Below are 22,087 nucleotides of genomic sequence, written 5' to 3'. Positions count from 1 at the left end.
AAAAGAAAAGATGTGAGCTGAAAGTGAAAAAGGAACAAAAATGGTTAAGTTCAAGAGAACATATCTGGTTAGTAATTAAAAACTCCACATGCAGGGTTGATACTAGCATACGCAGACTTTATTTCTGAAGTGCATTTTCGTTGCAGTATAAACCACTACATTTCAGCAGTCTAGGTAGCTACACTACTCTCATTGACCCAGAATTAAGGTTTTAGGATTTAGTAACCAACAACTGAAAATTTACAATCAGCTACAAGTTTCCGGAAGTTTGTAATTGTAAGAAGATTTGTATAGATAGTATTCCCTTTTAGTATCTGCTAGCCTTAATCAGAAGACATCACATTTTCCTAAGGAAAGCCAGCTTACAATAGAATGTTAGGCAGAGAGGTGCTCATTAATCTGTCTCCAGGCTATTTCTGCTGTTTTATGGGGAAAGAGAGGGATACATAAAACATGTTTTTTTAAAAAAGTATTTTTATTGCTTAATTATCTTACCAAAAGTTTAATTCAGTGAAATCGTAAACAATAAAAACAACCCCCAAAACAAAACCCACAACTTTTATCATGTTGTGACTATGCTTTTTTAAAATACTTACGTAGACATGGGTTTTTATCTAGTTACAGTTGTTGTGTACATATTATTGGGGAGTTTTCACTTACCTGTATTTCTGGGATGTCCATGTATCTAGAGAATTCATCTACTCTTCATTTGTAGATGCTCTGTAATGTGCCCCAGTAGTTAACAATGCTTGGCACACAGGCATTTTGTAAATTTTTGTGGAATAAATGTAATATTTTGAGCTTTTTAGACATCTAACACAAAATGTTAAACTATCACAAGCCATGTGCTGAGTGGTATGTGAGCAGTAAAGGCAGACATACTTTCAGCCAGGAGACATTGCATTTATTTAAGGGCCTGGATTTTGTAGTCTGGCTTGCTACATCATGCAACCTTGGGGAACTCAGTTAACCTTAGACAGGCTCACACAGTTTCTCTCACCTTGAGAAGGGAAAAATAGAACAAATTTTACAGGGTTATGGGGATTGAATAGAATAATTCAGTTGAAGTGATGCTGGCACACATTAAGTTCTCTATAAATGTTAGATTTTTTTGTTCAGAGTGAAGGAATATTAGTGCAGCTTGATGGGAGCAGGAAAAACAGAAGGTGGCACTTCAAAGTAGGGAAAAGATGCTGAAGTCGATGTATTGAGGGTATGATTAATAGATTGTTCTCACTAAAAGGGTTTGGTAGAGCAATAGTCTGAGATAAAGCTGGAAGGAGATTGAGGTAAGCAGTTTGCAAGTATGCTACATGGATTTGCAATTCGAACAGAGTGAATGAAGTAAGGTACTCCTCTTTTTTTTTTTTTTTTTGGTAAGGGTTTCTTTTTTTTTTTTTTTTTTTTGTAGGTTTAGAACTGCAGAAGTTATTTGTTTAAAAAAATTTTTTAAATTAGTTATTTTTTTAATAGAGACGGGGGTTTCACCATGTTGGCCAGGATGGTCTTGATCTCCTGACCTGGTGATCCACCCGCCTCAGCCTCCCAAAGTGCTAGGGTTATAGGTAAGAGTCACCACACCCGGCAAAAGTTACTTACTTTAAGGAAGTTGGTAGCAAATTATTGTGGAGTGTTAAGGTCTTTGCCAATTGACCCAGTAAGAATTATATGATGTTTACTAATTGAAGTTTGATTGCATTCTATAATGATTGGTTGCCAAAGTTTGCAGTGTTTGTAGAAAACAACTTTGTCAGCAGATCAATAAAAATAGCAAAATTGCCAGCAGGGTAGCAGAACTACTCCCTTTTTAGGCTGAATACAGAATCAGAAAGATTAAATTGACTTGGATAATGATGAACTATTTGTCCTTACGTTCTGTGTGTCTGTCTTGTTGTGGAAACATTATCAAGAGTGTGAGATGGGCTGGCTGGGTGCGGTTGCTCATGCCTGTAATCCTAGCATTCTGGGAGACTGAGGTGGGCAGATCACTTGAGATCAGGAGTTCAAACCCAGCCTGGCCAACATGGTGAAACTGTCTCTACCAAAAATTAAAAAAAAAAAAAAATAGCTGGACATGGTGGCAGGCACCTGTAATCCCAGCTACTTGGGAGGCTGAGGCAGGAGAATTACTTGAACCCAGAAGGTGGAGGTTGCAGTGAGCCAAGATCGTGCCACTGCACTCCAGCCTGGGTGACAGGATGAGACTCCATCTCAAAAAAAAAAAGTGTGAGATGAAAGAGCCTGCTTGTAATGTCTGTTTGGAAAGAGAATACTGAAATCTGCTGCCTGAAATTTAATGGCTTAAAAAAAAAATTAGTAAGCTTGTTGAGTATCAGCATGTTTTCATTACAGATGCCCAGTGGAACATACATTTTTATAGGCTCCTTGGTTTAATGGAGTTTCTTTTTTTTTTCTTCATTTTTTTTGAGACAGAGTCTCATTCTGTTGCCCATGCTGGAGTGCAGTGGCATGATCTTGGCTCGCCGCAACCTCCGCCTCCTGGGTTCAGGCAATTCTCCTGCCTCAGCCTCCTGAGTAGCTGGGATTACAGGCACGCACCACCATGCCCAGCTAATTTTTTGTATTTTTAGTAGAGACGGGGTTTCACCATGTTGACCAGGATGGTCTCGATCTCTTGACCTCGTGATCCACCCGCCTCGGCCTCCCAAAGTGCTGGGATTACAGGCGTGAGCCACCGCGCCCAGCCATCCTCTAAATTCTTAAGGATAGGACATGCTTTTGTTATGGTCTAATTTTGGGCCAGAATATTGTAGAAAATTACATTTTTGATTCATTTTAGTGTAAATATTTTACAGATTTCTGCTTTTCCACACTATTTTGTCTCATTTGCCTTTAAAGATTAGTAGTACATGTATTTGACTATTTATCCTTGAAAAACATGTTGTGCGCTTTTTAAAGCAATCATATTAGAATCTAGTTAGGCATTTGTGTATCTCTATCTAGTTTGTTTCCGAGCTGCTAAGTAAACCAGCTAGAATAGTAGTGTGTAGACTGATATAGCTCGAACATTCTGTATCAAAATTAGAAGAATTTTTAAGTTATTTTAATAAGCATTTAACTGGTATCATGCTGTGTAAATAAGACCAAGCTGTGGCTTGGAGAGTATACATCAGAACTTTTTTTTTTTTTTTTTTTTTTTTTTTAAGACAAAGTATCTCTGTTGCCCAGGCAGGAGTGCAGTGGCGTGATCTCAGCTCACTGCAACCTCTGCCTACTGGGTTCAAGCGATACTCTTGCCTCAGCCTCGCTAGTAGCTGGGATTACAGGTGTGTGCCACCATGCCTGGCTAATTTTTGTATTTTAATAGAAATGGGGTTTTGCCGTGTTGACCAGGCTGGTCTTGAATTCCTGACCTCAGGTGATCTGCCCACCTTGACCTCCCAAAGTGCTGGAATTACAGGCATGAACCACCACCACCAGCCTAACATTTGAATCGTTTACAAATCTGAAGTCAGTAAATGCCATTTTTTAATCCTTGAATTACGCCTTGAATTACTTTTTTACTTTTGAAGTAGGTTTGGTGAAGTAAATCTTGAAATAATTATCTGTAGGTCTAAGAGCTTCCAGGAAGAAAAGAAACAAACCTATAGCTGTAGCTGTCCTTAGATTTAGGATACTTTAATTGACATGATAAATGTGTGTAATTGCCACAGCCTGTGACACATAATGTATACTCTGATGTTTTGACTCCAGAAGTAGAAACCTGTTACATGTTCTTTCAAACATAAAGTACTGTACTGTGCTGAGGCCTCAAGTATTCAGACATCTTGCACTCAAGCATTATAAACGGTTTATTGACCAATTTCCATGTCTCAGCCACTGTTCTTAGCACCTTACATTCTTGTTCCAGCTCTGCCTATTTTGCAGTGGAAGAAACTATAGTGCTTATAATTTGCTTAGTCATAGAACTAGTTGGTGGTACAGGCAGGTTTTTTTTTTTCTTTTTAAGTAGACAGGGTTTCACCATCTTGGCCAGGCTGGTCTTGAACTCCTGACCTCGTAACCCACCCATCTTGGCCTCTCAAAGTGCTGGGGTTATAGGTGTGAGCCACTGCGTCCAGCTTAGAGGTAGGGTTTGAAACCAGGCAGTGTGGCTCCAGAATCTGTATTCTTAGCCACAGTATAATTCTATGACTTCGAATTATCTAACTTCTCTTTGCTGTTTACTTCTTCGTAAAATGAGGATAATAGTATCTAACATACAGGGTTGTTGTGAAAAGTTAGCGAGTTAAAATATGTGCTATACTGCTTAGAATCATCGATGAAAAATAGTAAGCACTCAATAAATGTCAGCTATTACGTTAGCATTATTAAGGCAGTGAACTCATGCATATCTCTGAATTTTAATCAAATAGGTGGACTAAACCTTAAGCATGAATTTCTATATTACAAGGTAGAAATACTGTGGTGATTATTTCTGCCTTTCCAATTTTATCTTTTTAAATTACTTTTTAAGAGGAAAAACAAGAGCTAAACCAAGTTGAATGGTGAGCAGGAGTTTATTGGTAAGCTAATGGGTTTTTTTTGAAATAAAGCAGTTTTTTACCTGCCCTTTTTTTTTTTTTTTTTTTTTTTTTTTTTGAGACAGGGTTTTTGTCTGTTGCCCAGGCTGGAATGCAGTGGTGCGATCTTGGCTCACTCAACCTCTGTCTTCCCAGCTCAAGTGATCTTCCCACCTCAGCCTCCCGAGTAGCTGGGTGTACAGGCACCCGTCACTGTGCCTGTGTCATTTTTGCATGTTTTTGTAGAGATGGGGGTTTTGCCATGTTGCCTAGGCTAGTCTCGAACTTCTAAGCTCAATGGATCTGCCTGCCTTGGCCTCCCAGAGTGGTGAGATTATAGGCATGAGCTACTCTGCCTTGCCGTATTTTTTGTTTGTTTTTGTTAAAGGAATATTCAGGAATCATTACTAAAGGCGCAAAGTATTATATATCGTCTGAATGTAAAAATTGTACAGCTTCATTTATACCTTTATGATTTTGAAGACCTCAGTTAATTATGGCAACGTTTTGAAGAAATAGCTCAATATTTTGAAATGTTTTCCTTACTTGGTCTCTTGTTCCTTTGTGTCAATAACTGCTGTTGTTGAAGGTCTGGTATTCAAAACATTCCGTTAGAAGCAACCTTAATGTGTTGATGTAGAGCAAATGTATAGCATTCTGTATGATATGGCAGGGTAGTAGCAATAGAATGTTGATGAGAACATAGCAAAATTTTGTATATTTTCAAAACTTTAGGAACAGATGAAATAAATTTGTAGTTTCTAGTTACAATTTCAGACTACAGATAAGAGCATGTAGCTGCCTGAAGGAGAAAAACAAATTGTCAAGGCAACAGGTACTGCATTTCTTAGTGAACAAGAGCTCTTCTCAACTTTATTATTTTTCCTTCAGAGAACAAGGAAGCTTTTGTTCCAAGGCCTGATGTTGAAATGTTAGCAAAATATTATGTTAATCAAGCCAAGAATCTTACGCATTTGTGAACCAAGAGTAAGATTTCACAAAAGTTCATTTAGAGCGTTAAAAGAGACTTGTGCAGTTATTCTTGCATTTTCAGGCTTACACAAAAATAGGCCTCTGGAAAGCAAAGAGCTCCATGTGTAGAGGTTTAATGGTTATTTGTTTCTGTCAGTTAAGTCTACTGTGCAAGATGCCGGGGGTAGAGCAGCAAGTAAAATACTCCTCTTATTTATGGAGCTTATATTTTGGAGAGCTTGACAGAATGCAAACTGTCAAATGTAAGTGTTATGTGCAAAAAACAAAAGTAAAACAGGGTAAGAGGACAGCAAGTGATGTGTGTGGGTAGTTAATTGGATTTTATTAGTTGGAGTTTGTTAGCCATCTGCATGATTTTGGTGCGTGAACTATGAGTGTTGGCCTTTGACAGGAACGTCTAGTAAAATTTGGGATGAATGAAATAAAGACCTCTGAATGAAAATAATGAAGTGGAAAAAAAAAAAAGCAACTTGTTTATAGGCCAGGCACAGTGGCTCACGCCTGTAATCCCAGCACTTTGGGAGGCAGGTGGATCACTTGAGGTCAGGGGTTCAAGACCAGCCTGACCAACATGGTGAACCCTTGTCTGTACTAAAAATCCAAAATTAGCTGGGTGTGTTGGTACACACCTATAATCCTAGTTACTTGGGAGGCTGAGGCAGGAGAATCACTTGAATCTTTGAGGCGGAAGTTGTAGTGAGCCGAGATTGTGCCATTGCACTCCAGCTTGGGCAACAAGAGTGAAACTCTGTCTCAAAAAACAAAAAAATTTTATTTATCATGAACTATCTAAAAGATGATGAGAGGTAATGAAACATTTAATATAATTTAAATGCAACAGTTTTAAGAAGTCTTTTTTGGAAAAATTGGCATTTCTTCATCTTAAACTATTTTATTTTTTAATTTTTATAGATTTAGGGGGTACAGTTTTGGATATATAGCATAGTGGTGGTCTGACTTTTTAGTGTAACCATCACTTGAATACTGTACATTGTACTCATTAGGTAATTTCTCATCCTTCATCCTCCTCCCACCCCCACTTAAAGTATTTTATATATATATATATGTGTGTGTGTGTTGTGTGTGTATATGTATATACACACATATATATATGTATACACACATATATATATCCTTCCATGTATTTTGTGATGAGAATGAGTAAATGGTACAAAAATACTTTAAAAAGCTATAGTTAGGCCGGGCGCGGTGGCTCAAACCTGTAATCCCAGCACTTTGGGAGGCCGAGGCGGGTGGATCACGAGGTCAAGAGATCGAGACCATCCTGGTCAACATGGTGAAACCCCGTCTCTACTAAAAATACAAAAATTAGCTGGGCATGGTGGTGTGTGCCTGTAATCCCAGCTACTCAGGAGGCTGAGGCACGAGAATTGCCTGAACCCAGGAGGCGGAGGTTGCGGTGAGCTGAGATTGCGCCATTGCACTCCAGCCTGGGTAACAAGAGCGAAACTCCGTCTCAAATAAAAAAAAAAATAAAAAGCTATAGTTTATTTCATAGTGCTGTTCTTTGAGTTATAGGTGACACTGTTAACTACAAATATGAGGGTTTAGTTTTTCAGCAGTACTGGTGGATAAATTAAACTTGAACCTGAGTCTCTGTGTTTTTAAGGGGTTGTATTTGTAAGTAAGTTGATTTGTGGCTGGCTGTGTTATAGCGAGGACCCTTCACCACAATATAATGATAAAACCAGTGGCTAACTACTATATTGATTTTACTTGTTCATCTCTCAAGGAACAAGGTTATCAAAGATGGTATAAAATGTGGTTATTTAGTACAATATTAAGTATACAAATTGAGGATATAGCTTTAACTTTTTTTCGTAAGCTACTTTAATATAGGTAATATATAATAAAAATTGTATTTACAGACCAAAATAAGTTTCAGGCTGGTGAGAAAATTTGAAGAAATTATTCAAAATTATTCTTTCCATTTAAGTTTTAGGGCAGTGTTCTTAGCATGAGAATGAATGGTTGGTTATAAAACTTATAAATTCCAAGTTTATTATTTGGAGATGGAGTCTTGCTCTGTAGCCCAGGCTAGAGTGCAGTGGCTCGATCTTGGCTCACTGCAACCTTCGCTTCCTGGGTTCAAGCGATTCTCCTGTCTCAGCCTCCCAAGTAGCTGGGATTACAGGGGCTTGGCACCACATCTGGCTAATTTTTGTATTTTTAGTAGAGATGGGATTTCACCATGTTGGCCAGGCTGGTCTCGAACTCCTGACCTCCGATGATCTGCCCGCTTCTGCCTCCCAAAGTGCTGAGATTACAGGCGTGAGCCACTGCATCCAGCCTAAAATGACTTTTTAAAGGGCATTTACCAGCATATAACTCTGGCATGGTATTTTTTCTTAATGTGGAATTGTCATGAAAATAAGTGCTGACTGCTATTTTTTTTTCTTTTGAGATGAGGACTGCTCTGTCACCAGGCCGGAGTCAGTGATTTGGGCTCAGTGAAACCTCCACCTCCTGGATTCAAACTATTCTCCTGCCTCAGCCTCCCAAGTAGCTGGGACTATAGGCATGCGCCATCACGTCCAGCTAATTTTTGTATATTTAGTAGAGGCGGAGTTTCACCATGTTGGCCAGGATGGTCTGGATCTCTTGACCTCTGATCAGTCTGCCTTCCTCAGCCTCCCAGAATAATGAGATTACAGGCGTGAGCCACCACGCCTGGCCCTGACTGCTATTTATATACTTTTATCATTTTGGGCATGAAGAATATTACTGTACTACATCGTAGTTCTTGAACTTTTCTTAACATTATGTTAAGTAATGGGAGGGTAATTATGAGAGGGACAACATTTCTTTTCATTGTAATTTAAAGATAGTGGTCTTATTACATGTGGCTATCAGCATTTTATTGGCACATCATTTTGAGGGAAAGAATATTCAGGGCAGATTGCTAACTAGGCTTACCCTACAGTTTCAGTTGCTCTTTGCTTCCTGTTTTCAGCAGTTGCCTAGAGCTGTTGGAGCAGCTGTTTTCCTTTCTTTGGGGGAGGGTGATGGTAGTGGTGAAGGGAACTGCATGTTTTGCCTGTGAAAAAAAAATTTTTTTTTTTTTTTTTTTTTTTTTTTTGAGACGGTGTTTCGCTCTTGTTACCCAGGCTGGAGTGCAATGGCGCGATCTCGGCTCACCGCAACCTCCGCCTCCTGGGTTCAGGCAATTCTCCTGCCTCAGCCTCCTGAGTAGCTGGGATTACAGGCACACGCCACCATGCCCAGCTAATTTTTTGTAGTTTTAGTAGAGACGGGGTTTCACCATGTTGACCAGGATGGTCTCGATCTCTTGACCTTGTGATCCACCCGCCTCGGCCTCCCAAAGTGCTGGGATTACAGGCTTGAGCCACCGCGCCCGGCCTAAAAAAAATTTTTTTTGAGACAGAGTCTTGCTCTGCTGTCCAGGCCGGAGTACAGTGATGTGATCTCCTGATATCAAGTGATCCACTCACCTTAGTCTCCCAAAGTTCTGGGATTACAAGTATAAGCCACTGCCACTGGCTAAAAAACAGTTTTATTGAGGCATAATTGGTATACCATAAGTTGCACATAGAGCGTATAATTTTTTTTTTGAGACAGGGTTTCGCTTTTGTTGCCCAGACTGGAATGTAATGGCGCGATCTCAGGTCATCGCAACCTCTCTCCCCCACGTTCAAGCGATTCTCCTGTCTCAGCCTCCTGAGTAGCTGGGATTACAGGCATGCGCCACCATGACCAGCTAATTTTGTATTTTTAGTAGAGATGGGGTTTCTCCACGTTGGTCTGGCTGGTCTTGGACTCCTGACTTCAGGTCTCCCAAAGTGCTCGGATTACAGGTGTGAGCCACTGCACCTGGCCTATAATAAGTTTTAACATATATACGTTAAATAAGTGTATGTCATATATGTTAAATATGTATGTGATATATGCTTAACGTGTACATATGTATATGTTTATATTTAACATGTATATGTTAGACACACACACACACACACACATGTGCGTGCGTGCCCCATGAAACCCTCACCATAATAGAAGACACTGAATGTATCACCCCTTCTCCCCAAAAGTTTTCCTGGGCTCCTTTGTAATAATATCTCCTCCTCTCTCTCTCTCTCTCCACTTGACCTTCCTATCCCAGGGAACCACTGATCTGCTTTCTGTCATAGTAGTCTGCGTTTTCTAGGATTTTATATATATGGAATCATACACTATGCACTCCTTTTGTCTCCTTTCACTCAGTGTAATTATTATAAATTTTTTAATGTTTTGCATATAAATATATTGCATAATAGTATTACATTGTACAGATGTACCGTAATTTTTTTATCCATTCATTTGTTGATAACATTTGGGTTGTTTGTAGTTTCTGGCCATTACAAAGGTGCTATGGAACGTATGTGTATAAGTTTTCTGGCCATTACAAAGCTGCTATGAACATTTGTATGTAAGTTTTCCTTTTTTTTTTTTTTTTTTTTTTGGTGACAGGGTCTCTGTTGCCCAGGCTGGAGTGCAGTGGCACGAAATGATTTTGGCTCATTGTAGCCTCAACCTCTTGGGCCCAGGTGATCCTCCCATATCAGCCTCCTGAGTAGCTGGAATCATAGGCTTTGTCACCATTCCCAGCAAATTTTTCAATTTTTGTAAAGACCACGTTTTGCCATGTTCCCCAGGCTGCTCTTGAACTCTTTACCTCAGGTGATCCGCCCACCTTGGCCTCTAAAGTGCTTGGATTACAGGCGTGAGCCACCACGCCCGGCCTGAATAAATTATTTTTTAAAAAGCCACAGAGGTGGTTTATATAAAAAAGACGTGACCTGGACAACATAGTGAGACCCTATGTGTACACAAATTAAAAAAAAAATTAGCTGGATATTGTGGTGAGTACCTGTAGTTTTAGCTGTTCTGGAATCTGAAGTGGAAGGATCACCTGAGCCCAAGAGTTCAGGGTTGCAGTGAGTTATGATGATGTCACTGCCCTCCAGCCTGGGCAATAGTGAGACCCTGTTTCAGAAAAAGGGAGAGAGGAAGGGAGGTATATTATTGACTTCATGTCATATGTCATATATGACGTTAGCATTTTCAAGATGGCAAGTAACCTAGGCTCCAAATGATTTCACAAATAATGCTGGTTTCTTTGTTTGTTTGTTTTTTATTGTTTATTTTTTGAGATGGAGTCTGGCTCTGTTGCCAGGCTGGAATGCAGTGGCATGATTTTGGCCCACTGCAGCCTCTACCACCTGGGTTCAAGCGATTCCCCTGCCAAGTAGCTGGGTCTACAGGTGTCTGCCACCATGCCTGGCTAATTTTTTGTATTTTTTAGTGGAGATGGGGTTTCACCATGTTGGCTAGGATGGTCTTGATCTCCTGACCTCGTGATCCACTCACCTTGGCCTCCTAAAGTGCTGGGCTTACAGGCTTGAGCCACCGGGCGTGGCCATAATGCTTTTTTTTTTTTTTTCGGAGTATTTTTCATGATGTTCACGTTGGAGTGCAATGGCGCGATCTTGGCTCACTGCTACCTCTGCCTCCTGGGTTCAGGCAATTCTGCCTCAGCCTCCTGAGTAGCTGGGATTACAGGCACGCACCACCATGCCCAGCTAATTTTTTGTATTTTTAGTAGAGACGGGGTTTCACCATGTTGACCAGGATGGTCTCGATCTCTTGACCTCGTGATCCACCCGCCTCGGCCTCCCAAAGTGCTGGGATTACAGGCTTGAGCCACCGCGCCCGGCCCATAATGCTATTTTTATAAAATGTTAATATACTTCTTAACTCTTAAGAGGATATTTTTCATTCTTATTTGAAACTACTTACTGATGAAAACTTCAAAAACAGAAGTGAAACCTAATAATAGTCTAATGTCAAAGTAGATAAAGATAATTGAGCTGCCCACCTCATTTTAGATGTTTATCCTAATTAGATGAACTTTTTTTTTTTTTGTATGGAGTTTCCCTCTGTTGCCCAGGCTATAGTGCAGTGGCATGATGATCTTGGCTCACTGCGACGTCTGCCTCACAGGTTCAAGTGACCCTCCTGCCTCAGCCCTACTAGTAGCTGGGGATTACAGGCATGCACCAGCATGCCCAGCTAATTTTTATATTTTTAGTAGAGACAGGGTTTTGCCATCTTGGCCAGGCTGGTCTCAAACTCCTGACCCAGGTGATCCACCTGCTTCAGCCTCCCAAAGTGCTGGGATTACAGGTGTGAGCCACCACACCTGGCCTAGGTGAAATGTTTTAGTTTATTCCTTCTTTTTGTTCATAGTTTCTATTGCCAGCTGAAAAATAATTACAGAAAAATATAAAAGCATGAAATAAATAGAAATCAAATATTTATTGCTTGTATTTGTGCCACCATTGACTGAACTCAGTATGTTGATCAAAATGTATTTATTTATTTTTTAAAGGGATGGCATTTTTTTCTTTTCCAAATGTTAACAGTAAAACCAGTTGGAAGAGAATGGTTTTAGCAATTAAAAAAAAAAAAGTAGAAATCTGAAGTTTGGCCATTAAAAGTTACTTATAACAACGAGAGAAGAAAAGACAAGTTGTTTCATATTATAGATCTACCCCCCAACCCCAAAGCCTAATACTTTCTTACCAAGTCAAAAAAAGAGACACAAATGTGTCTCTTTTGGTAAGAAAGCTGGAGGTTTCAACATGAGTAAAACATTTATGAAAACCTAGATGGAGGCTGGCGGGTGGCTCACACCTGTAATCCTGGTACTTTGAAAGGCTGAGGTGAACAGATTGCTTGAGCCCGGGAGTTTGAGACCAGCCTGGGCAATATTTTTTGTAGACAACTTGCCTCTACAAAAAATACAAAAAAATGAGCCAGGCCTGGTGGCACCTGCCTGTGGTCCCAGCTACTAGGGAAGCTGAGGTGGGAAGATGGCTTGAACCTGGGATTCAGTGAGCAGAGATCATGCCACTGGGACCCTGTTGCAAAAACAAACCAAAAACCTGGATGGAACAGTGTCCCTCCCAGCCCAGTTGCCACCAGACACAGCACAAGAGACTAAAAACTCAGTGGTGGGAGGCTGGGCATGCAGTGTTTGGGAGTATAAGCATCCCTCTTCTGACTCAGGGATTTGGGGAGTAGGGTAAACAAAACCAACTTGGAAAAGAATTGAGGAAGAAAACCAACAATTGCCTTCTGCAAGGGTGGGAACAGGGAAAGGTAGGGCCAGGGCCAGGAGCATTTTACATCACTAACCTCACTTGGGAAGTTATCAGCTTAAGGCCATCTTCAGCTGACCTTAAGAGGAAAACCAGGTGACTGATGGGAGAATCCATAGGAGGGAGAGGGGGAAATGGAATGTGACTGGCAGGAGGCAATAGCGCCTTCCTTTCTGGGCACAGGAAGGCAGCTTAGAGATCACCCACCTGCCCCACCTAGCTACCCATTCTGCTCAGCATTACCTGGTATAGGCCCACTCTCTGCCCCAAGGGAGTGGACAGCTCTGTCGCTTGGGGCCTCTTCTGAGGCCGCATTACCCTCTGCCCCCTTGGCCTGGGGCTCCTGGCTCTCAGGGGTGGCAACAGTCTTCCCTTCCTGGGCAGTGCCTTTGTTGCTGCAGGCACCTTGCACCTTCTCTTCCTCTGTGGCTGAGAGGCAGAAGAATTGTTGCATCCTCCTTCCAATTCTTGTGGAAGGGCAGGCTGCTGAATTTGAAAGACTTCTTGAGACAGAACTTCTTAGTGGAGACCGCCCCCTTTGCCTGTGCACCCTGGATAGGGGATGCTGGCGGGATGGCATTGCTTGTGGCCCTGGCTGCCTCATGTGTTCTGTTCATGGAGGGTGACTCTCCTACACTTGTGGGAGATAAGTCTCCATTGCTTTTCACATGGCCATTGTCCTGTCCATTGGCCTTTGCAGAGGACGTACCTGTTGCAGCCCTGGCACTTCCTGAGCAGCCTTGGAGTTCTGGCTGCTCATGATGGGGGTCTGCTGGGGGGCAGCCAGTAGCCAACCCAGGTTAGCACTTTAGGGGTTGTACAATGGAGTTGGCTGGGCAGGGAGAGGGGTGGGGCTGGCGTCTCATGGGAATAAGGAAACAAGCCATACCCCACTCCAACCCAATAGTTGTGCCTGTTGCTGCTTCTCTGCACACCAGAATCTGTTGGTCAGAATTTAAAATTTGCCTGCTACACATTTTAAAAACATACATCAACTTAAAATTATATGTATTCACAAACTGTGCTGTGCTGTGGTTTTAGTGCCTTTTCTAGAATCTAGGATTGGAGTTAGTAATTACTGGCAGTCACGTTTAATTATTTGGAAGTATATATTATCTTTCCTGATGGAAATTACCATATGAAATTCTTTCTCTTTCTTTCTTTTTTTTTTTTTGAGACAGAGTTTTGCTCTTGTTGCCCAGTCTGGAGTGCAATGGCGCAATCTCGGCTCACTGCAACTTTCGCCTCCAGGGTTTAGGCGATTATCCTGCCTCAGCCTCCCTAGTAACTTGGATTACAGGCGCCTGCCACCACGCTCCACTAATTTTTTGTATTTTTAGTAGAGACGGGATTTCACTGTTGGCCAGGCGTGTCTTGAACTCCTGACCTCAGGTGATCTACCTGCCATGGCCTCCCAAAGTGCTGGGATTACAGGTGTGAGCCACCGCGCCGGGCTCTGAAATTATTTTTGTAACTTTACATTGTTGAGAAGTGTCAGTATAATTTTCAGCATATTTACTGTATTTAGTATGTTTTAATAGGCAATTATTAGGCGTTTGCAAGCTGGAGTTTTTCTCATATTTTAAAAAATCAGATGTCAGTATACAGATGCCAATATTAAGTTACTAAATTACTGCTTTTCTTTTCTAGAATACAAAATACAGTTGAAATAAAATGTCAACCTCCTGGAGTGATCGGCTACAGAATGCAGCAGATATGCCTGCTAACATGGATAAGCATGCCCTGAAAAAGTATCGTCGGGAAGCCTATCATCGGTAAGTATTTTGTCTATTTAATCCTCAAAACAGCTCTATGAAGTGGGTACTTTATTTTACAGATGATGAAATTAATGTACAGAGAGGTTAAGTACCCCAGATCATATGGCTAGTTTGTGGTTCAAATCTAGTTCTAAGTCAAGACTTTCCTTTTTTTTTTTTTTTTAAAGACTTTTCACTACTAGTACAATATACTGCTTCGTATATCTACTAATAAAAGTCTTTAAGAGAAAAATGTTTTTGGCTGCTAGAAAATTGCACCTAAGTTAATAAGAATTTTTTTTTTCTTTTTTTGTGGGGGTGCTGGGCAGAGTCTTGCTCTGTTGAGTGGCGTTATCTCGGCTAACTGCAACGTTCGCCTCTCAGGCTCAAGCGATTCTTGTCTCTCAGCCTCTCAGGTAGCTGAGACTACAGGTGTAGGCCACTGCACCCAGCTAATTTTTGTATTTTTTTTGTTTTCTTTTTTTGAGACAGAATCTCACTCTGTCGCCCAGGCTGAAGTGCAGTGGTGCAGTCTTGGCTCACTGCAACCTCTGGGTTCAAGCAATTCTCATGCCTCAACCTCCCCAGTAGCTGGGATTACAGACATGGCCACCATACTTCACTACTTTTTGTAGTTTTGCTAGAGACAGGGTTTTGTTATGTTGGCTAGGCTGGTCTTGAACTCCTGGCCTCAAGTGATCTCCCCACCTCAGCCTCCCAAAGTGCTGGGATTATAGGCTTGAACCACCATATCACGCCAAGAATGAAATTTTGTTTTTGTTTTTTTTGAGATGGAGTCTGCCTCTGTTGCCTAGGCTAGAGTCCAGTGGTGCAATCTCGGCTCACTGCAACCTCCACCTCCTGGGTTCAAGCGATTCTCCTGCCTCAGTCTCTTAAATAGCTGCGATTACAGGTGCCTGCCATCATGTCTGGCTAATTTTTGTATTTTTAGTAGAGACAGGATTTTACCATGTTAGCCAGGCTGGTCTCAAACTCCTGACCTCAGGTAATTCACCTGCCCTGGCCTCCCAGAGTGCTAGGATTATAGGTATGAGCCACTGCACCTGGCCCAAGAATGAATTTTTTTTTTTTTTTTTTTAGACAGAGGTTTGCTCTTTTTGCCCATGCTGGAGTGCAATGGCGTGATCTCGGCTCATTGCAACCTCTGCCTGCTGGATTCAGGTGATTCTCTTGCTCAGCCTCCTGAATAGCTGGAATTACAGGAGGCTGTAATAGCAGGAGGCTGAGCATGTGCCACCACACCTGGCTAAGTTTGTATTTTTAGTAGAGATGGGATTTCTCCATGTTGGTCAGGCTGGTCTTGAACTCTTAACCTCATGTGATCTGCCCACCTCAGCCTCCCAAAGTTCTGGGATTGCAGGGGTGAGCCACTGTGCCCAGCTTGAAATTCTTAATTGGTATTTACCACAAACTGACTATAATTTTTAAACAGAATTTTAAAATTGTGTCTGTAGGCTACTGTGTTAAATTGAATGTAGGTAACTCTGGGTATTAACAAAGTTTCCTTTTTTTGATTTTAGACCGTAATATTTTCTCTAAATCACTTTCTTCTTTAAAAGTGTAGGCCAGGCACAGTGGCTCACATCTGCAGTCCCAGCAGTATAGGAGACCAAAGCAGTAGGATTGCTTGAGCCCAGGAGTTCAAGACCAGCCTGGGAAATATGATGAGACCTCATCTCTACAAATTTTTTTTTTTTTTTGAGACAAGAGTCTCATTTTGTTGTCAAGTCGAGCGCAGTAGCTCCATCTTGGCTCACTGTAACCTCTGCCTCCTGGGTTCAAGCAATTCTCCTGCCTCAGCTTTCTGAGTAGCTGGGAGTACAGGTGTGGGCCACTGTACCCAACTAATATTTTTTGAAACGGAGTCTCACTCTGTCGCTAGACTGAAGTATAGTAGTGCGATCTCAGCTCACTGCAACCTCTGCCTTCTGGGTTTAAGCAATTCTCATGCCTCAGCCTCCCGAGTAGCTGGGATTACAGGCATGGCTACCACACCCAGCTAATTTTTGTACTTTTAGTAGAGATGGAGTTTTGCCATGTTGGCCAGGCTGGTCTTAAACTCCTGGTCTCAAGTGATCCACCTGCCTTGGCCTCCCAAAGTGCTGGGATTGCAGGTATGAACCACTATGTGCGGTTCCCAAATTTTTTTAAATAAAAATTTTTTAAAAGTTAAAATTATATTTAATTTTTTTTCTTTTTTGAGACAGAGTCTTTGCTGTTGTTGCCCAGGCTGGAGTACAATGGGGCAATCTCGGCTCACTGCAACCTTCACCTCCCAGGTTTAAGCGATTCTCCTGCCTCAGCCTCCTAAGTAGCTGGGATTGCAGTTGCACACCACCACGCCCAGCTAACTTTTTTATTTTTAGTAGAGACGGGGTTTCAGCATGTTGCTCAGGCTCGTCTTGAACTCCTGGCCTCAAGTGATCCACCTGCCTTGGCCTCCCAAAGTGCTGGGATTACATCCATGAGCCGAGCCCAAACTAAATTGTATTTTCTTTTTACTTACTATTTTTATAGATTCAATTAAACATGCTTCTATCTAAATCTTAAGTAACTAGGTACTCGGAAATAAATAATGTATTTAGTAATTATTTATTTTTAAGCAGAAATTAGAAATTTACACCTAAAGTGAATTTATGGGGTAGAAAACTCTGGGCCCTAGTAGAACCATCTTTGCCTCCTACACTAGGAAAGTCAGAATTAGGTAACATTTTGTTGTTTCAATAAATACTAATATTTTGAAAAACATAGTTACTTGTTATCGAGTGTATCAGAAGTTCATTATTATACCAATAGTTGTTTTTTTAAGTAGGCTGGTGATATTTGCCTCATGGTAGGTCACTGTCTGGCATTTCTAAGTGTTAGGATGCTGTTGTTTCTTAGATCCTGAAAAAGTGAAAACATTAAAGTTTCCTGTCAAGTGGGTACTAATGATTCTATTTTGTATGTGAACTATGTTGCTAGATATGGCATGTTAAAATATAAAACAGAACGTTTTATGTGTGTTTATGTAATAAAATGTACATTTGTAAAAGATTGTTATATGGAATTGTTCTATACTTTTCAATTATTTGCTTGGTATTTATGCTATATTTATTAACATTAGGTTAGGATGTAACGTTTTTAGCAGTGAAAATGAAGGCTAGTAAACATCATTTAGTAAACATCCAAGTTGTATTTTATATATGTAATAGGCTGGGCATGGCGGCTCACGCCTGTAATCCAAACACTTTGGGAGGCTGAGGGAGGTGGATTGTTTGAGCTTAAGAGTTTGAGACCAGCCTGGGCAACATGGCGAAACCCCATCTCTACAAAAAAACACAAAAATTAGCTGGGTGTGGTGGCTTACAATCTGTGGTCTCAGCTACCTGGGAGGCTAAGGTGGTACAATTACTTGAGCCTGACAGGCAGACGCTGTAGTGAGCCGAGATCATGCCACGACCAGCCTGTGTGATAGAACGAGACCATGTCTCAGAAAAAAAAAAAATTGTGTATGTATGTGTGTGTATCATAACCTGAATGTACTCCTGACTCTTAGAATGGTATTTCCTGGAAGATTTTAGATGGTTTCTGTGCCCTACATTCTTTCCTTTTTTTTTTTTTTTTTGAGACAGAGTTTTTGCTCTTGTCACCCAGGCTGGAGTGCAATGGTGTGATCTTGGCTGCAACCTTTGCCTCCCAGGCTCAAGCAGTTCTCCTGCCTCAGCCTCCCAAGTAGCTAGGATTATAGGTGCCCACCACCATGCCTAGCTTATTTTTGTATTTTTAGTAGAGATGCAGTTTCATATTGTTGGTCAGGCTGGTCGTGAACTCCTGACCTCAAGTGATCTGCCCACCTTGGCCTTCCAAAGTGCTGGGATTACAGGCGTGAGCCGCTGTGCCTGGCACATTCTTTCGTATAGTAAGGTGTATGCACTGGAAACAATAGAAAAAATATTTTCAAGGGCTTGAAGTTCTAGGTCATTGAAAAAAAATTTTTTATCTATGTTTATTTATTTATTTATTTATTTTTTGAGACAGAGTTTCACTCTTGTTACCCAGGCTGGAGTGCAATGGTGCAATCTCGGCTCACCGCAACCTCCACCTCCTGGGTTCAGGCAATTCTCCTGCCTCAGCCTCCTGAGTAGCTGGGATTACAGGCACGCGCCACCATGCCCAGCTGATTTTTTGTATTTTTAGTAGAGACGGGGTTTCACCACGTTGACCAGGATGGTCTCGATCTCTTGACCTCGTGATCCACCCGCCTCGGCCTCCCAAAGTACTGGGATTACAGGCGTGAGCCACCGCACCCGGCTATGTTTATTTATTTAAAGAGGCAAGGTCTCATTCTATTGCCCAGGCTGGAGTGCAGTGGTGTGATCATAGCTCATGGTAACCTCAAACTCCTGGGCTTAAGCAATCCTCCTGTCACAGCCTCCCCAGTAGCTGGGACTACAGGTGCGTACCACAGTGCTTGGTAATTTTTAAAATTTTTTTCTAGAGATGGGATCTCACTCTATTGCCAGGCTAGTTTTGAACTCCTGACTGCAGGCAATCCTTCTGCCTCAGCCTCTAAAAGTGCTGGAATTTCAGATGTGAGCCATCACTCCCAGCCTGAAAAAAAATTTTAATGTAGAAAATTTGGGCTCTTGGACTCTTGCAAGTATTTGCTTTAAAATTATTATAATAGGCCGGGCGCGGTGGCTCACGCCTATAATCCCAGCTCTTTGGGAGGTTGAGGCAGGTGGATCATGAGGTCAAGAGATCAAGACCATCCTGGTCAACATGGTGAAACTCTGTCTCTACTAAAAATACAAAAATTAGCTGGGCATGGTGGCACACGCCTGTAGTCCCAGCTACCCGGGAGGCTGAGGTAGGAGAATTACTTGAACCCAGGAGGCGGAGGTTGCAGTGAGCTGAGTTCACGCCATTGTACTCCAGCCTGGGTAACAAGAGTGAAACTCTGTCTCAAAAAAAAAAAAATAATAATAATTATTATTATTATTATTGAGACAGAGTCTTCCTCTGTCACCTGGGCTGGAGTGCAGTGGTGTGATCGTGGTTCACTATAGCCTTAAACTCCCGGGGTCAAGTGATCCTCCTGCTTCAGCCTCCCGAATAGCTAGGACTGCAGGCCTGTACCATCACCCCTGGCTAATTTTTGTATTTTTTTCGTAGAGACAGGGTCTTGCTCTGTTGCCCAGGCTGACTCAAACTCTTGTTCTAAAGTGATCCTCCTGCCTTGGCTTTCCAAAGTGCTGGGATTACAGGTGTGAGCCACCATGCCCAGTGTTTAAAATTATGTATATATGTGTGTGCTTTTAGAACAATAAAAACATTATATTTATATATATATATATGTATATCTCTTTTTAAATATTGACAAAATTGTATATATTTATGGTGTACAATATGATATGGAATGGGTAAATCAGGCTAATTAACATGCATTACTTCTTAACATCATTTTTTTGTGATGAGAACATTTAAAATCTACTCCCTTTGCAATTTTGAGGTATACAGTAGATTATTATTATCTGTACTCATCATGATATAGTCATCAAACTTACATCTCCTGACAGTATTTTCTTTCATTAATTAAAAATTTTCAATAGAAACCATTTAGAAGAAATTTATTTTAGTGTCCTAGTTAGGTCAATTTGTAGAATATTCTGTTTCCAGGGCTTTTCATTAAAGACATTTATTTGAATTGGTTATTTGTCATTGGTTAAGATAGGCTATACTGAACATTATCACAAAGTATACATTGTATGTGATGCTTTAGAAGAAGCTAAATATTCTTAGTTAAGTAAATAAATATCCAACTTCCAGCTTTTCTCTTGCTTAATATCAGTCTTCTGAATTTTAGAGATGTCTGTCATGTGTCATTATTAAGAAACTGGCCTTCAGAATGTATGACTGTTGTTCCTCCTTCATTTCCTTATGGTGGTTTAGTTTCCTGGGCTGAGGATAGTCATCAGGCCAAACCTTTCAGTGGAATGTGTTTTGCTGTATGGTTAGAAAGCAAGCTGAGCTGCTCAGATGTCATAGTGACCTAAAAGAGACAGCTTAGAAAATTATCTCTTAAATAGTTTTTGTTTAATACTAGAGTCTTTTAGTTATCACTACAGATCAGAATTTATATTTACCAATCCAAGAATGGAACAATTAGGTTTTTCATCTGCTCTCTACATTGACTGTGCCCAGGATACAGAAGTCAGGTATTTAGTTTTATGTTTGTAAAGTTCTGATGATTACAATACAACAGAATTTCTGTAGGACAATGAATTGGCTTTTTTCTTTATGAAGACAGCTTATTGATTTAGCAATGGTTTTATCATATTTAACTGAAATTTGGTAAGTTACTTGTGAATATTTGTTAACCAGTCTTTGACCTTATTTTAGAAGATCTTGGAATGATTTTCTCTTTAAAATTCTTTAAAGCCTTTTGTATATTTATCTTAAATTATTTTAGAAGATCTTGGAATGATTTTCTCTTTAAAATTCTTTTAAAAAAAAATTTTTTTTTTTTTTAAATTTCACCATATTGGTTAGGCTGGTCTCGAACTCCCAATCTCAGGTGATCCGTCTGCCTCGGCCTCCCAAAGTGCTGAGGTTACAGGCATGAGCCACTGTGCCCGGCCCTCTCTTTAAAATTCTTTAAAGACTTTTGTATGTTTATCTTAAATTATCTATGTGAAGTTTTTTTTTTTTTAGTTGCGGTTTAGGCTTCCAAAGCCGTATCAGTCTTTATTTAAATCTGCTGAATAGTAGTTTCTTCTAAAATCAAGGTAAATTTCTTACACATATTTAAGGAGTGAAAAGGAATTTGTGTGTATGTAATTTTGTAGTACTTATAGCTTGGATCTAGAAATGTTTATGATGGGCCAGGGACAGTGGCTTACGCCTGTAATCCTAGCACTTTGGGAGACCCAGGCGGGCAGATCAGCACAGAAGTTCAAGACCAGCCTGGGCAACATGGCAAAACCCCATCTCTATCAAAAGTACAAAAATTAGCTGGGCATGTTGGTTTGCGCCTCTAGTCCTGTTTACTCGGGAGTCTAAGGTGGGAGGATTGCTTGAGCCTGGGAGGTCAAGGCTGCAGTGAGGCATGATTGCGCCACTTCACTCCAGCCTGGGCAACAGAGTGAAATAGTCTCAAAAACAAAAACGAAAAAAGGGAACTTGTTATGATTTTTTTTCTTAAAATTCACACTCAAAGCAGGCATCAGGTTATATGCAGATAAGAGACTGCCAAGTTGATAAGTTTTAATTTCTTTCTCTTTTAATCACTTATGGATATCATATGAATGTGATTTAGCTTTTTATTTTGTCATTAATCAAGCTGAGTAAACTGTCACTTTAGTATTGGTTCAAATACTTGGTCTGGGTGCGGCGGCTCATACCTGTAATCCCAGCACTTTGGGAGGCCGAGGCGGGCAGATCGCCTGAGGTCAGAAGTTCGAGACCAGCCTGGCCAACATGGTGAAACCCCATCTCTACTGGGAATACAAAAATTAGCTGGGCATGGTGGTGGGTGCCTGTAATCCCAGCTACTCGGGAGGCTGAGGCAGGAGAATCGCTTGAACCCAGAAGACCCTGGGCAACAGAGTGAGACTTTGTCTCAAAAAAT

At 40.9% G+C, this 22,087-nt stretch overlaps 1 protein-coding gene across 9 annotated transcripts in view; it reads left to right on the top strand.

The window, feature by feature from the left end:
* NT5C2 (5'-nucleotidase, cytosolic II) overlaps positions 1-22,087 on the top strand; it is a 178,655-nt gene that overhangs the window by 78,189 nt on the left and 78,379 nt on the right. For all 9 annotated transcript variants that reach the window (XM_032281472.1, XM_032281473.1, XM_032281471.1 and 6 more), the window contains exon 2: positions 14,348-14,472. In XM_032281472.1, coding sequence (XP_032137363.1) covers positions 14,372-14,472 — 101 coding nt within the window. In that variant the 5' untranslated portion in view covers positions 14,348-14,371. The remainder of the gene's footprint in view (positions 1-14,347; positions 14,473-22,087) is intronic.

Source organism: Sapajus apella, unplaced genomic scaffold (genome assembly GCF_009761245.1).
Source record: "Sapajus apella isolate SASKATOON/1434 unplaced genomic scaffold, GSC_monkey_1.0 scaffold13, whole genome shotgun sequence".
NCBI classification, from domain to species: Eukaryota; Metazoa; Chordata; class Mammalia; order Primates; family Cebidae; genus Sapajus; species Sapajus apella.
Note: the sequence above shows the minus strand (reverse complement) of the source record. Positions and strands in the feature narration are given on the sequence as shown.